The sequence below is a fragment of the Cololabis saira genome, chromosome 12, assembly GCF_033807715.1.
Source record: "Cololabis saira isolate AMF1-May2022 chromosome 12, fColSai1.1, whole genome shotgun sequence".
Taxonomy (NCBI): Eukaryota; Metazoa; Chordata; class Actinopteri; order Beloniformes; family Belonidae; genus Cololabis; species Cololabis saira.
The window spans coordinates 33,486,193-33,500,499 of NC_084598.1; the positions used below are offsets into that span (position 1 = coordinate 33,486,193).

The 14,307-nt window shown below is 39.9% G+C and overlaps 1 protein-coding gene across 1 annotated transcript; it reads right to left on the reverse strand.

Moving 5' to 3' along the window:
- Positions 1–442: 442 nt before the first annotated feature.
- On the reverse strand, positions 443–8,310 carry psmb10 (proteasome 20S subunit beta 10). Its single transcript, XM_061735055.1, has 8 exons — positions 8,140–8,310; positions 7,963–8,056; positions 5,042–5,139; positions 4,346–4,486; positions 3,748–3,863; positions 2,383–2,441; positions 1,434–1,585; positions 443–708 (listed from the first exon to the last, which is right to left on the reverse strand). Exons 1-8 carry the CDS (start codon positions 8,202–8,204, stop codon positions 597–599), a joined length of 837 nt encoding a protein of 278 aa, XP_061591039.1. The 5' UTR covers positions 8,205–8,310; the 3' UTR covers positions 443–596.
- Between the last annotated feature and the right edge of the window lie 5,997 nt (positions 8,311–14,307).

Below are 14,307 nucleotides of genomic sequence, written 5' to 3' on the forward strand. Positions count from 1 at the left end.
CACACATACATTACATACAGTCCAAGAAATGATGACACACAGCAGTAAAATACACTAATAAATACACAATAGAAGAAAATACAATGAAATACACTAAGATATAAGATAAAAAGTGTTTAATGAAGGAGGTGAGGGTGGGTTTGTCTCGTATGACATTTGCTACTGTGTTCCATGTATGAGATGCTCGGTATGAAAACGCTGACGGCCCAAAAGCACTTTTTCCTGAATGGGACAATACAGTCACCTCTAGATCCTGCTCAGGTTAACCTGTTTGACCTGGTTTGACCCTGTTAACTCTCCGTTACAACCTCCCAAGGGCCTAAACATGCCCAATGGCAGCAAAACAACATGTTACACCATTCTGGTCGACACAGCAGGGCAGAACAAAGGCGGGACAAGTTGACCGTCGGAATGAGAGAAAACTGATTCAGCCCACACAGACTGTGATTTAATACACATTTTATTTGATATTTTTAACAAATAAAACAGTTATGTCATATATGTTGATATGTTTCTTCAGTTTTTTATTTGAAAATGAAGCTGATCTGATGCTCTCACGCGGTGGGATTCAGAGACTACCGTCATCTCATAGGACACTACTCAGTGTCCATCATCTGAACAGACTCGTCCACCAGGTTCAGAGTGAAGGGCGTCACCGTTTTGGTCAGGACGGCGGTGGTGCCAGGTTTATACTTGTACTGGCCCTCCCTAAATAAAAAAAAGAGAGAAAGAGAGAAAGAACAGGATCAATAGACTCAAAAGGACATGTCTCAAACCAACCCGTCATGGGGTTTCACTGCAAAAATTCAAAATCTTACCAGGAATATTTGTCTTATTTCTAGTTAAAATGTCTCATGTTTAGTCAAAACATCTCATTACACTTAAAACAAGAGTCATTACCAGAAAAATAACTTGTTATTTGACAATGTTCACCTGTTTCAAGTAAATTTTCACTTGAAATAAGTAGAAAAATCTGCCAGTGGGACAAGATTTATTTTCTCATTACAAGCAAAAAAATCTTGTTCCACTGGCAGATTTTTTTTACTTATTTTAAGTGAAAATCTACTTGAAACAGGTGAAAATTGTTGTTTTTTCCAGTAATGAATCTTTTTATTCTCAGAAGCGGGGAGACTGTTTAGCCAAACAGAATGCAGAACACGATGCACAATGCAAATCCAGACAGTACCTGCTGAAATGAAGGCTAGAGGGACGTTAATGGGAGCATTTAAAATAATGTTTTTATTTAAAGTAACTAAAAAGTTACTTTTCATAGTAACGCATTACTTTTTGGTCTAAGTAACTGAGTTACTAACTGAGTTACTTTTTAATGAAGTAACTAGTAACGGTAACTAGTTACTATTTTTCAGTAACTAGCACAACACTGGCTGCCAACCACCACGTCACCTGGAGGAGGCGTGACTAAAAGTGCTTACCTTTTGCCCTTCTCCGCGGGCCTGTCGTAACTTCGCAAGAAGTCCACTCGAGCGTCGGTGATGATGCACAAGTCCACGTTGCTGCCTGAACCCAAGTCACAGAAAATCCCCGCAACGATGGCGTCTCTCACGAGCTGCTTTGCTTCCTCCAGCTTTAATGAAAAGAGCAGAAGTTTATTTAGTTTATCAGGATCATCTGGAGACAAGAGGAGCGTCCAGGACAGAGCGGGTAACGGTCACTGAATACCAAGCAGAGGTACGGCACATCCGGTGGTGATCCCAGGTCAGGGAAAGAAAAAGAAAGGCAAACAGCTGTCTCAGATCACTGATGAAAACCAAAACAAAGAGCTTTCATTTCTTTATCATCACATACTCACATCCTCTAAGTAAGCCCAAGCCAGAAACCCAAAGCATCATGAGGCTTTACTGTACTTTGTCAAGTAAGGCCAAGACTTTGTTTCAGATACTTACGGTACATTGACTTCTCTATCAACTTTGTTGTGGGTAAACTTGTGATTGATTTATTTTAACAATGCAGTACAGAGCAGTTGGAAAGGGGACTAAAATAATTGATGTATCAGAGACGCTTTTCCTGAGAAAATGCAACCGAGCTTGAATCATTGTAATAACTTCCTCCCAAGAAGAAAGAATGCAACATGGTGGATGTCCAATGTTGAAAAAAAGGAAAAAAAAGGTCAAACATTTAAAAAAAAGCTCCATGGAGCCACTAGGGCGGCGCTAAAGAGCCACATGCGGCTCTAGAGCCGCGGGTTGCCGACCCCTGATTTATGTCAATCAATTCAATTTAACTTTGGTGATAAAAGCTGCACGGCGCCCGGCGTGTGACACCGCTCTCCCCAGGCTCTGCTTCTTATCCCAAGTGGGACGGGCCAGTTGTGGGTCCATCTGTGTTGATAGCAAGGTAATAAAAGGAGGGAGTCAGGCTCACCTCCATGTTTGGTTTGAATCTGTCCTCAAACACAGAAACAGCAGCTGCAGCTCCAGAACCTGAAACCACAAATGTAACATTAGCCTCACGTCTCGTTCTCTTTGTGCCAGATCTTGGTCCAGACAGACCCAGAGTGAACGAGCCACACTTGTTTATCGTTGACTATAAAACGGTCTGTGTGAATACTCGATTCTGATTGGCTGGCAGGTGTCCATTAAAAGTGATAACCTACACCTAGAAAACAAGTTCGGTCAATGAGGGATTTTGTCATTTTTTTTTAATTTATTTGGTGAATTTAACAATTTTGATGACTGGGATGCAGAAGAGGAGAGAAACGAAAATAGCCGAGCGGAGCTGAGCGGACTAGAATATCTCAGATGTGTGCGGCAGGTCGTAGAAGGTTAAACGATGTTAAACGAGTCCTCTGGACTGGGATAATGGGGAAGTGGTTCCAGTCGCCCTGGTAAGAAACGTAACTTCCTGGAAATGGAGAAGGTTTCAGAACTGAAGTTAACCAAGGAGGAGGATCGCACTCGCGGTAAGAGGTTTGGACTTCCAGGTTACAGATTCTGGGTTTTGATTCTAACATTTAGGGTATTGATTCTCAGGTTTTGGGTTTAATTGAAGATGAAGAACTCCTGTCCAACATGCCCAGGACAGTGTAGATGCTAGCCGTTTTGTTGCCTCCCCACACTGATACAAATATTGTGCTTGATCTACTTAAAAATACTTAAAAATATAGCTTCGCGGTAGATATGCTGCTATAGGCCTATGCTGCAGGGGGGCACCGACATGATCCGCTGGGCGGTGCCTCTCACCCTTCTTCTCCTCTCCTTTTCCCTTCCTCTCTTCTCTATTACCATTTTTATTTATTATAAATATCTCATCATTTTTGTCCATCGTTCCTGTAGTTTCTTGTGCCGGCCCCCCTTTTTTCTCTTTTGTGCAGGTTTGCAGGCTGGAGCCTCGGGAGCTGTGTTCTGGCCTGCGGTCCCTAACCCTACCAGGAATATTTGTCTTATTTCTAGTTAAAATGTCTAATTTCTAGTCAAAAAAATCGCATTACACTTCACAATTTTCCCCTTTTTCAAGTACATTTTCACTTGAAATAAGTAGAAAAATCTGCCAGTGGGACAAGATTTATCTTCTCATTACAAGCAAAAAAATCTTGTTCCACTGGCAGATTTTTCTACTTATTTTAAGTGAAAATCTACTTGAAACAAGTGAAAATTGTTGTTTTTTTCCAGTGATGAGTCTTGTTTTAAGTGTAATGAGATTTTTTTGACTAAAAATTAGACATTTTAACTAGAAATAAGACAAATATTCTTGTTAAGATTTTGAGTTTTTGCAGAGTTGAACACGTACCCATCGTGAGGAACGGCAGCTTATCGTAGGAGCCATGGGGATAAACGCTGTACAGCTGAGGTCCAGTCACGTCAACTCCTCCGACAATCACAGATGAACCCATGTGACCCTGGTACCTGGAAAACCAGAGAGACGTCACTTCAGCATACCACCTTCCTTTAATAGTATTCATGTAAACATGTGGATGTTTATGAACAAAGAAACATGCACTACAAAAACTCAAAATCTTAACAAGAATATTAGTCTTATTTCTAGATAAAATGTCTAATTTTTAGTAAAAAAAAATCTCATTACACTTAAAATAAGATTTTTTTTGCTTGTAATGAGAAGATAAATCTTGTCCCACTGGCAGATTTTTCTACTTATTTCAAGTGAAAATGTACTTGAAAGTTTACACTTCTTCCTACTCCTTTTTGCATATGTAAATTAAGATATTAAGTGTTAAAGTATGAAATTCTTTGTTTTGTTGTTTTGTTTTGTTATCTTCTCTTTAATTGTTGTTTTTTACATGTATAAAATCAAATCAAATCAAATCCTGCTGCTGACAACAAAACATGAATCCCGGCTGCGTTGCAGTCATAAAAGTCCTTCTTCTCACCTGAACAGCATCTGTTTCAGCTGTCTGGTTACCATGGCAACCAGGGGCGGGCGGCCGGTGTTTAGTGTGTGGAGCTCCACGTTGGACGACATGATCTGCGTGGCGGCGTTTGCGTCTGCGGCCACACCGGCGCCACAGCAGCTGCAGGACAGCGAGGACAGAGTTAACCAATGGGAGCATGTTTAGAGAACCTGTTTGATCAAGCTTATTGTGATTCAAAATCTATATTATACAAATATTTTTATTGATTTTTTAGTATTATGAATTACAAATATTACACATAAGAACATCTTACCCATATATACAACCACACATTGACAAAAGACAAAACAAACAAATAAAATTTGGTGACTTTTGGGGCACGTTTAGGGGGGCAAAAAGGCCCTCATTTCGTCGGAAAAATAAAAACGAGGAAAAAAAAAAAAAAAAAAAAAATCCTACAGATACGATAGGGCCTTCGCACTGTAAGTGCTCGGGCCCTAATAATACATATCACATAATCAAGGGGGGGGGGGGTTCATACGTTCTAGAATTAACATACGTTCATACGTTCTAGAAATAAGACAAATATTCTTGTTAAGATTTTGAGTTTTTGCAGTGAGCTGGCACTTCACCAGACAGAACCAACACATCACAGCCAGTGATGCCGAGTGATTACAGGACAGACCAGCAAACCCACTAACGGACGGTACTTACTAGATCTTTGGAGCTATGTAGTGAATCTTTTCACAGTTTTTGTCGGCCACCACCATGTCGTCCGTGGCTCGGGTGTCTGCTCCCAGAATCACTCCATCCTACGACAGAAAGAGGAGAGCCTCACTCCACCTGAGCCATGCACTGCAAAAACTCAAGAATATTTGTCTTATTTCTAGTTAAAATGTCTCATTTTTAGTCAAAAAAATGTCATTACACTTAAAACAAGACTCATCACTGGGAAAAAAACAACAATTTTCACCTGTTTCAAGTAGATTTAAAGTGAATTGGAGCACTTCAAGAAATAATGGGACGATGTGTAATCTGCATTGACACTTTAAATCTCTTGCACTTAAGCACATAGCACTTTAGACATGACGGTCGGTCACTTACTGGTATCAATCGTAACATGTTTTTATTTCTTATTGATTTTATCTAGCTTAGTCGTGTTCTTAAATGTTGTCTTTAGTTGCTATATCTTGTTTTCCTTTTTATGTTTGGCATTGATTTGCCACAGGGACGAATGGTGGAAATTAGCCTATGGCTATAACCATACATGTTTACACTTGTGTTCATTGACATGTACAGTCCCTGTCATCAAATAAATAAATTGAATTGAATTTTCACTTAAAATAAGTTGAAAAATTTGCCAGTGGAACAAGATTTTTTGCTTGTAATGAGAAGATAAATCTTGTCCCACTGGCAGATTTTTCTACTTATTTCAAGTGAACATTTACTTGAAACAGGTGAAAATCGTCAAATAAGTTATTTTTCTGGTAATTACTCTTGTTTTAAGTGTAATGAGATCTTATGACTAAAAATTAGACATTTTAACTAGAAATAAGTAGTGATGCACCGAAATGAAAATTTATGGCCGAAACTGAAAATAATAATAAACACTTGGCCGAATACCGAATAATACAGAACAATGGTTCTTTGCAGTTTTTCATTTATTTTTGAAAAAGAAAAATTGAGAATTATCTTTCATGATCTCTAACAGGCTATGTTTTGCTCTTACATCTGGTAATGCTTGTAAGTCCCGTTGTTGGGCATCAGAGGTGGGTATTAACGAGTTACATTTACTCCGAAATGTTGTACTTTTAGGAGTAGTTTTGAATCACTATACCTTTTACTTTTACTTGAGTAGATTTGTGAAGAAGAAACTGTTACTCTTACTCCGCTACATTAGGCTACATTGAGCTGTTAGTTTTCTTTTATCCCTTTTATCCGCGTACTGTCATGAGATTGACGTATGTCAATCTCATGACATCACTGAGTGATTCTTTGGGAAAAATGTTGTTTTTGCATGTTTTGTCACATAGACAGACTCAAACACACACACAGAGTTTATATGAGTTCATGGGCTTGTTCTAGTTCTGCCTGCGGAGCCTGGTTAAAAAAGAAAAGTACAAAGGCTTGAGATTTTGGACTACTTCTCCTTAATTTATTTTTTTATTCTGTTATTTTATTATTTATTAAAGTACTTGAATTTACTTTAAGCCTATTTTAATTTAAGCTATTTTTTATTAATTTTAATGTATATATAAATAATTATTTTATCAATTTAATTTGCCTGAAGATGATTATTTTGTACTTTTGTCAGTTTTTTTACCAAGTACTTTTTTACTTTTACTCAAGTAATTATTTGGATGACTATAGTTTTTACTTCTACTTGAGTCATATTATTCTGAAGTAACAGTACTTTTACTTGAGTACAATTTTTGGCTCCTCTACCCACCTCTGTTGAGCATGTGTAGGCTATGTTAATGAGACGGGTATAGGCTCCGGGCTGCAGAGGGCCCGGTCATGATATGGCCCGCCCCCCGGCCCAGCTCTGACATGTTCCGCTACTGGCGAGAGGCTTATCCTCCTGGATGGAGACTCCTCCTGACAGATAACCATCTAACTGTTGAGCGGCTGCGCTTGTCGTCTGCATCTGGGTTATTTTCTTGGAGGATCTCGTCATGTCAGACAGTGAGGCGCACCGCATCGGCTCTTTTCTCTTGCGCTGTGCGTCCCATGACCCTCTTCATCACCAAGCGGCTTTCCCAAATCCAACTCAGCCTGGATCATGTATCGTGTCCTCTGCTTTTCCCCCACATCCAAGTAATGATCTGACATGCTGCATTTAACGCCGCTCACTCCAGCTGTCCGCTGTATGAATGCGTCATCACACGCCGTTATTAATTATTCGGGTTTTCCCCCACTATTTTCGGCCGAACATTCGGTGCATCACTAGAAATAAGACAAATATTCCTGGTAAGATTTAGAGTTTTTTGCAGTGTGATTACAACTCGCTGAACTGAAAGAGCTTCCTGGTTCACAGCAATGACTTGTTCCAACAAGGAAGTGTTTCTCTTCTCCCTCGTGTAAAACATTTACAGTGAACCTTCGACACCTAAAACCCTCTGATACGTGATCGGGGTGTCAGGTGGACATGGGAGTCAGCACATCGTGTATGATGAGTGAAAGCAGAGATGCTGTAAAGACTTCTGCACTGCAAAAACTCAAAATCTTACCAGTAATATTACTTATATCTAGTTAAAATGTCTCATTTTTATTCAAAAAAATCTCATTACACTTAAAACAAGACTCATCACTGGAAAAATAACTTATTTGACAATTTTCACCTGTTTCAAGTAAATTTTCACTTGAAATAAGTAGAAAAATCTGCCAGTGGAACAAGCTTTATCTTCTCATAAAAGCAAAAAAATCTTGTTCCACTGGCAGATTTTTCTACTTTTTTTAATGAAAATCTACTTGAAACAGGTGAAAATTGTTGTTTTTTCCAGTGATGAGTCTTGTTTTAAGTGTAATGAGATTTTGCTTTGACTAAAAATTAGTCATTTTAACTAGAAATAAGACAAATATTCTTGTTAAGATTTTGAGTTTTTGCAGTGTGCCTTCTGTCAGGGGTTCCTCACCTTGAACATTATCCCAGCGATGGTGGTTCCAGTCTTTCTGGCGCCGGGAGGTTTATAGCCCTGCTCTGACAAACTGGACTCCAGCACAGCATTCCTGTGAAAATGGCACAAAACAAAAGCACGTCAGTGTGGATCCACCTCTGCTCACCTCTGCTCTGGGTTGCAGCGTGTCTTCACCTGCGACTGTTTTCAAAGCTGAAACCTGCAGCCTGCTGCGAGCAGGGATTCAGACTCTGGAGCATGATCGGTGCTGGTGCTGGTTCTGGACCGACCGGAGACTGGACTGGACGCTGGTGGTCTGTCGGTGTCCCAGACTGTGTGTGACACAGCTTTTTCAGCAGTTTTTACTTTTGCTTTCACTTTAGCACAAGCCGAGCCTCCCTGCTCCACGCTGTAAGAAATATCAGCGTGAACCAGACTTCTGCTTTCACACCACTGCACTGCAAAAACTCCAAATCTTAACAAGAATATTTGTCTTATTGCTAGTTAAAATGTCTAATTTTTATTCAAAAAAATCTCATTACACTTAAAACAAGACTCATCACTGGAAAAAACAAGAATTTTCACCTGTTTCAAGTAGATTTTCACTTAAAATAAGTAGAAAAATCTGCCAGTGGAACAAGATTTTTTTGGTTGTAATGAGAAAAAAAATATCGTCCCACTGGCAGATTTTTCTACTTTTTTCAAGTAAAAATGTACTTGAAACAGGTGAAAATTGTCAAATAACAAGTTATTTTTCTGGTGATGACTCTTGTCTTAAGTGTAATGAGATTTATTTTGACTAAAAATTAGACATTTTAACTAGAAATAAGACAAATATTCTTGTTAAGATTTTGAGTTTTTGCAGTGAAGTTAGCTTTGCTCCCAGTTCCATCAGCCGAACCCCTCCAAAATATCTGCTGAACTGCCGTCAGACATTTACAACGTGATATACCATTTAACACATTGACTCGACAGCGAAATCAAAAAGGATCATCGTGTTTGGGGTTTGTACAAATGGGTGGTTGCTTCATGAAGGGTAGCATGACGATTATGGATGAGAAAGTGACAATTGGTCGACTGCCAATCAATCATATTAGAAATAAATGTATTGCTTAACAAACTCTCCTGGCGTGGTCCAAAAAAAAACAAAACCCTTCAGAGTTGTCATGGGTGTGAAAATCAAAAGATCTAGAACAAAATTATGTTTTAAACGAGGCTGTAAATGTTTATTTTTGCTCTAAAGTTGGACATTTTAAAATAGAGATCCACTGGCTTTTGGAGCCGGCCTGTGACGGTCAGTCGAGGAACTGCACACGAAACTTAGTTCTATATGGGATTCAATGCAGAAGTAAGATGGTTGATGCTTGATCTACAGTTTAGCATATTTTTCTTGGCCTTCTTGGTGGTGGTCCGTTTGCATCACTCGCTACTGGCTGGGTTGAGGCAAGCAGCCGCACCATTCATTGCAGGCATCAAGCCAGGATACTAAAATACTACACCTGGCTGTAAGGGGCAGCTCCGGGATAGCCTGGTGTGGGTCATTTTTCACTGTTTTTGTCATGGTCAGTCCACCGCTCTGATCTGCCTTCAGTACTTTTCCACTCCCCTCTCTCATGCTCACCCCATCTGCCAGCAGTGTTGGGGTAGTTACTCAAAAAAAGTAATCCATTACATATTACTAGTTATTTTAAAAAAAAGTAATCCCTTACACTACTTAGTTACTGGTTGCTGAAAGTAACTAGTTACATTACTAGTTACATTACTTTTGGATTACTCCGCAATATCACCTGAGCTGCACCATAACTCGATTGCCAATGAACAACATGTACAGGACTGTCTCAGAAAATTTGAATATTGTGATTTTCTGTAATGCAATTACAAAAACAAAAATGTCATACATTCTGGATTCATTACAAATCAACTGAAATATTGCAAGCCTTTTATTATTTTAATATTCCTGATCATGGTTTACAGCTTAAGAAAACTCAAATATCCTATCTCAAAAAATTAGAATATTCTGGGAATCTTAATCTTAAACTGTGTGTCTCCCTGTCATGCACGGGTTCGCAGGGCGCATGTTGTCTGTTTAAGGCGGATTTATGGTTCCGCGTTACACCAACGCAGAACCTACGGCGTAGGGTGCGCGTCGAGCCAGTTGTCGCATCAGAGCCTTAAACTCATGCTGAGTTTCAGCAGCTGAAGTTGATTAAAAACTCTCTCCGGGCTGCATTGATGAGACCAGAAGATCAAACCTCACATTGCTCTCAATCCAGAGGGACATCGCCGTTGATGAGAGCAAGTTTATTGTGACCAAAAAGACGATTCATTAAGAAATCCAGTGCCGAGGTTGAGGTTGCCAGATCTGACAGGTTCCAGCCCAAATGCAACGTAAAACCCACCGAAATAATGAAAACCAGCCCGAATCTTACATTCTCTATTAAAACCATTAATTATTAAATGCATAATACATTTCATCTTCATATGACTAAATAACCTAAAAAAAAGTTCAGGCTCCAAACAAAAAATACAATAAAATTGAGTAGATTAAAGCAAATATATTATCAGTGAGTTTATTGTGTAAGTTTCTACTTTTCTCTGCCATAATGGAAACTTTATTTGTTAATAATTTCTCCTAAATATTTAGTAAAAACCAGGAAAAGCAGCCCAAATATATATTTTTCAGCCTAATTGGGCTGAAACCTGCCCAACCTGGCAACACAGATTTAGGACATCCGCAGGAGATTCTCCTCAAAACGATTAAATAAACTCTTTAATGAATAAAATGAAGACCCTTGGATTGAGATTTAAGACAAATTAAGACATTTAAATGCCTTATTTTAGCAAAAATGGAATTTGAGACTTTTTAAGGATGAGGCTGCATGGAGGAGGCCAGAATCGAGAGAGACTTCGCCATAGATAAGAGCAAAGTTAGTAAAAGGTTTGCAGCGATGAAGAACCGACTGATGGTTCGGAAATAGTTCGGATTTGAACAAGTTTTAAAATTAAAGTTTTTGCATTTTGGGTCGTTCAATGTGCTACCCCCCACCCCAGATGGAAATATGTTTTGTTGTGGTTTTCTGCCCATCGCTGGATGAAACCATCATTGGTAAGCTGTCATAATATTAATTATTTCTGATAACATTGTCATAATGCTGAATATATGACCTTTCCTATATTGTTTGTTACTGTTTGACCGCTGTGTCTGATTGTGTTAAATACATGTCGTAGCACATTGTAAACTGTCGTGGAGGTTGAACACGTGTGTCTGAATTGATCTACTCGGCGAATCCGGCATCTATGGCTCAGATGAAAACTTAGCCTTAAAAATAAAAATATCCCCACGATAAGTCATAATTATGAGATAAAAAGTCGAAATTATGACTTTTTATGTCATAATTATGACTTACCGTGGGGATATTTTTATTTTTAAGGCTAAGATTTCATCTTATTTTTTTCTTTTACTGGAGGAAATGAGCTTCCATAAACATCACTGGATGTCTTTAGATTTTTATCTCCAGTTTGATACCTATATCTTTAAGTCTGCATTAGGCTTATAATTAGGTTTGGCATAATAAGTGGCAAAATCCATGGTGCTAGAACCTCATGTGATGGTTCTGACCGTGTTGCTGCTGCTGTGGTTGTGTGTCAGAGGAGCTGATCTGTGGGATTTTTTTATCGATTATGTTTTAACGGGGATGTTTAGGCCACAAGGGCCCATCTAGAATGCTTCGCCCCCCCTAGGCTGGGACCCCTGCTCCGCCCCTGAATTACGGCATAGGGTATGCGGCGACGCGCACCGTACGGTGTGTGTCGCCGCGTACCTTACGCCGTAGACACTGCGTCGATTTAACGCGGAACCATAAATCAGCCTCAAGTCAGACAAGTGTTGCAGCGCAACGCGTGAAGACCATGGTGAAGACGCATGAAAGGCAAGTTTGATTTTCTTTTCTGTTCTCCCGTTCTACATGTAGTTGAAAAGCTTAAAGTAATTAAAGTAACGTATTTTTTCTTGTCTTAGAGTAACTATAACGGGATTACCCAAATTACAACTGTAACGCGTTACATTACTACGTTACTGGCGAATGTAATCTCGTTACAGTAACGCGTTACTTTGTAACGCGTTACACCCAACACTGTCTGCCAGCCACGCCCACCTCGTCACTCACTCCACTCACCTGCTCTCCCAGCTGCAGCTCCTCAGCAATCTAGAAGCTATATAAACTCCACTCTCCTCTTTGCCCACTGCCAGATTGTTCCTTTGCCATGCAAGACCCTCCAGCGTTCTCTGCCCTGACCTCCCGCTGCCGACCCTGCCTGTTCCTGGACTCTGCCTTGTCTCCTGCTCCCCGGTGCCTGACCTTGTCTTCCGAACCTGACACTGATTCCTGCCTGATCCCGGTCCTGCATTCCTGCTTGCTCTTCGCTCCTGTTGAGAAATAAAGTGAACCAGACTACTACCACTTTGTGCTCTGTGTGCTGCTTTTGGGTTCTCTGCCGGCCGTAACAGTTTTAGTTAAACAGTTTTAAGATGTAACTGCTTGTGGGGTTGATTCACTTTTAAATCCCCATTTTCATGGCTGTTGTTTAAACTGTTTTATGTTATGTTTAAAGAAGATGGACAAAAACATATATAGTCTTTGACAAATCATTGCCATTGCCGCTACCAGTGTGGAGAATTTAGTAAGATCATGAAGGCAGTGGATGACCATTCAAATGATTATTAACAGGCAAAACCTTTATATGGTGCATAATTATTAGGTGGTGTAGCACAACTAAATATTAATGAGGCCAAAAACAGCTGGGAACTAGTTGATGACTTTAGATTCCCCCCCTTCCTCAGGGACACCTTCCATTTGGCCCATTGTCCCCATTTCCTCAGGGAGACGGAGACCTTCCATTTGGCCTATTGCCCCACGATTAAGCTTCAGTCCTGATTAAATTATCCCTTTCCCCCCCATCCTTCTGTGTATTTTTTTGTACTGTATTGGTGAAAGGTGTTTTATATTTGTTAACAAATTACTTTTAGTTACACTTGACCCAGGTGTAGTGCACAGGTTTGTATTTGAAGGAACCTGTATGCCTTATGGCTGGGACAGGGGCTATTTATAATTTCCCTGTGTGAGCTTCCCAGGGTGGCCTTGTTTTTACACAGATTTATTGTTGTACCTATATTCACCCCTCAGTATCGCCACACATGCATCGTCTGCATCCGTCTCCATAGACTCTGAATGGGGTGACTTAATCTGTTGCGGAAATAAATTGCCGGTTGCATGGTGTTGCTGCTGTGAAAAGTTGAGGGATTTTCAACACATGCATCAGCCAATGACGTTGCAGAGCTAGAGCCAAGCCAATGAAGTTATACATGGAGGCCATGCAGCGAAAAGTGAAACCAGGTATACTTAAACACATGTCGGTGGACAATGGCCGTCTTCAACCGTTAAATACACCTCTCTCCCTGGGCTTCTGATCAAAAGAATACAACCAAAAACAATGGTTGGCAGATTGCTTATGGAAAGCTTTGATGAGCCCAGGCCATGACAACAGCTGGATACACACCCCCCATTGTGATTTGCTGCAATGCTGCTGTGTGAATCCATCATAACCTTAATCACCAAACCATAATCATCACATGTGTCAAACATGGTGGAGGCAGTATTATGGTACGGGCACCAATGGCTGCTGGTGGAACAGGCTCACTGGTGTTTATTGATGATGTGACTGCTAACAGAAGTAGCAACATATATTCTGAGGTGTGCTGAGCAATTATTACTCCTGACATTCAGCTAAATGCTACAAAAGGGATAGCACGGTGCTTCAAGTGCAGATGGATAACAATTCTCAACATAGTAAAAGTAAATCAAGACATTCTAGTGAGAAAATGTCATGAAAAGCCCCTGAAATACCAACTCGATCATTTAATACCAAGCCGCTAAACAATATTTCATATTGACTGTTTATGGTACCGTATGACTGCTGTCCCACCTGGCAGAGCAGATTATTTTCTTCCTTATTTACTCATGTATACGAGACACATGTTTGTATGGATGAGACTATAACACAGCTGGCTTTGACTCGACAGGCAGTTTATCAGGTTTCATGCAGCCATTAAAAGCTTTATATCACTTTATTCATCTACATACAGAACGCTCGAGGACTTGTAAACAGACTTTGATATGTAACTCATGGCAGTCAAATTTAAAACTGCGAGTTTGATTCATTTCAGCCCCTCTCATGTAGCGGAGCTCATCAAAGTGTGATATAAGAAAAAATACACATAACTTCGGTTAATTTGACTACGTTCTCATTTTCATCATAAGTCTGTGGGAAAATGTGCTTCTATGATGTCTGCAGTCCTTAAAACTC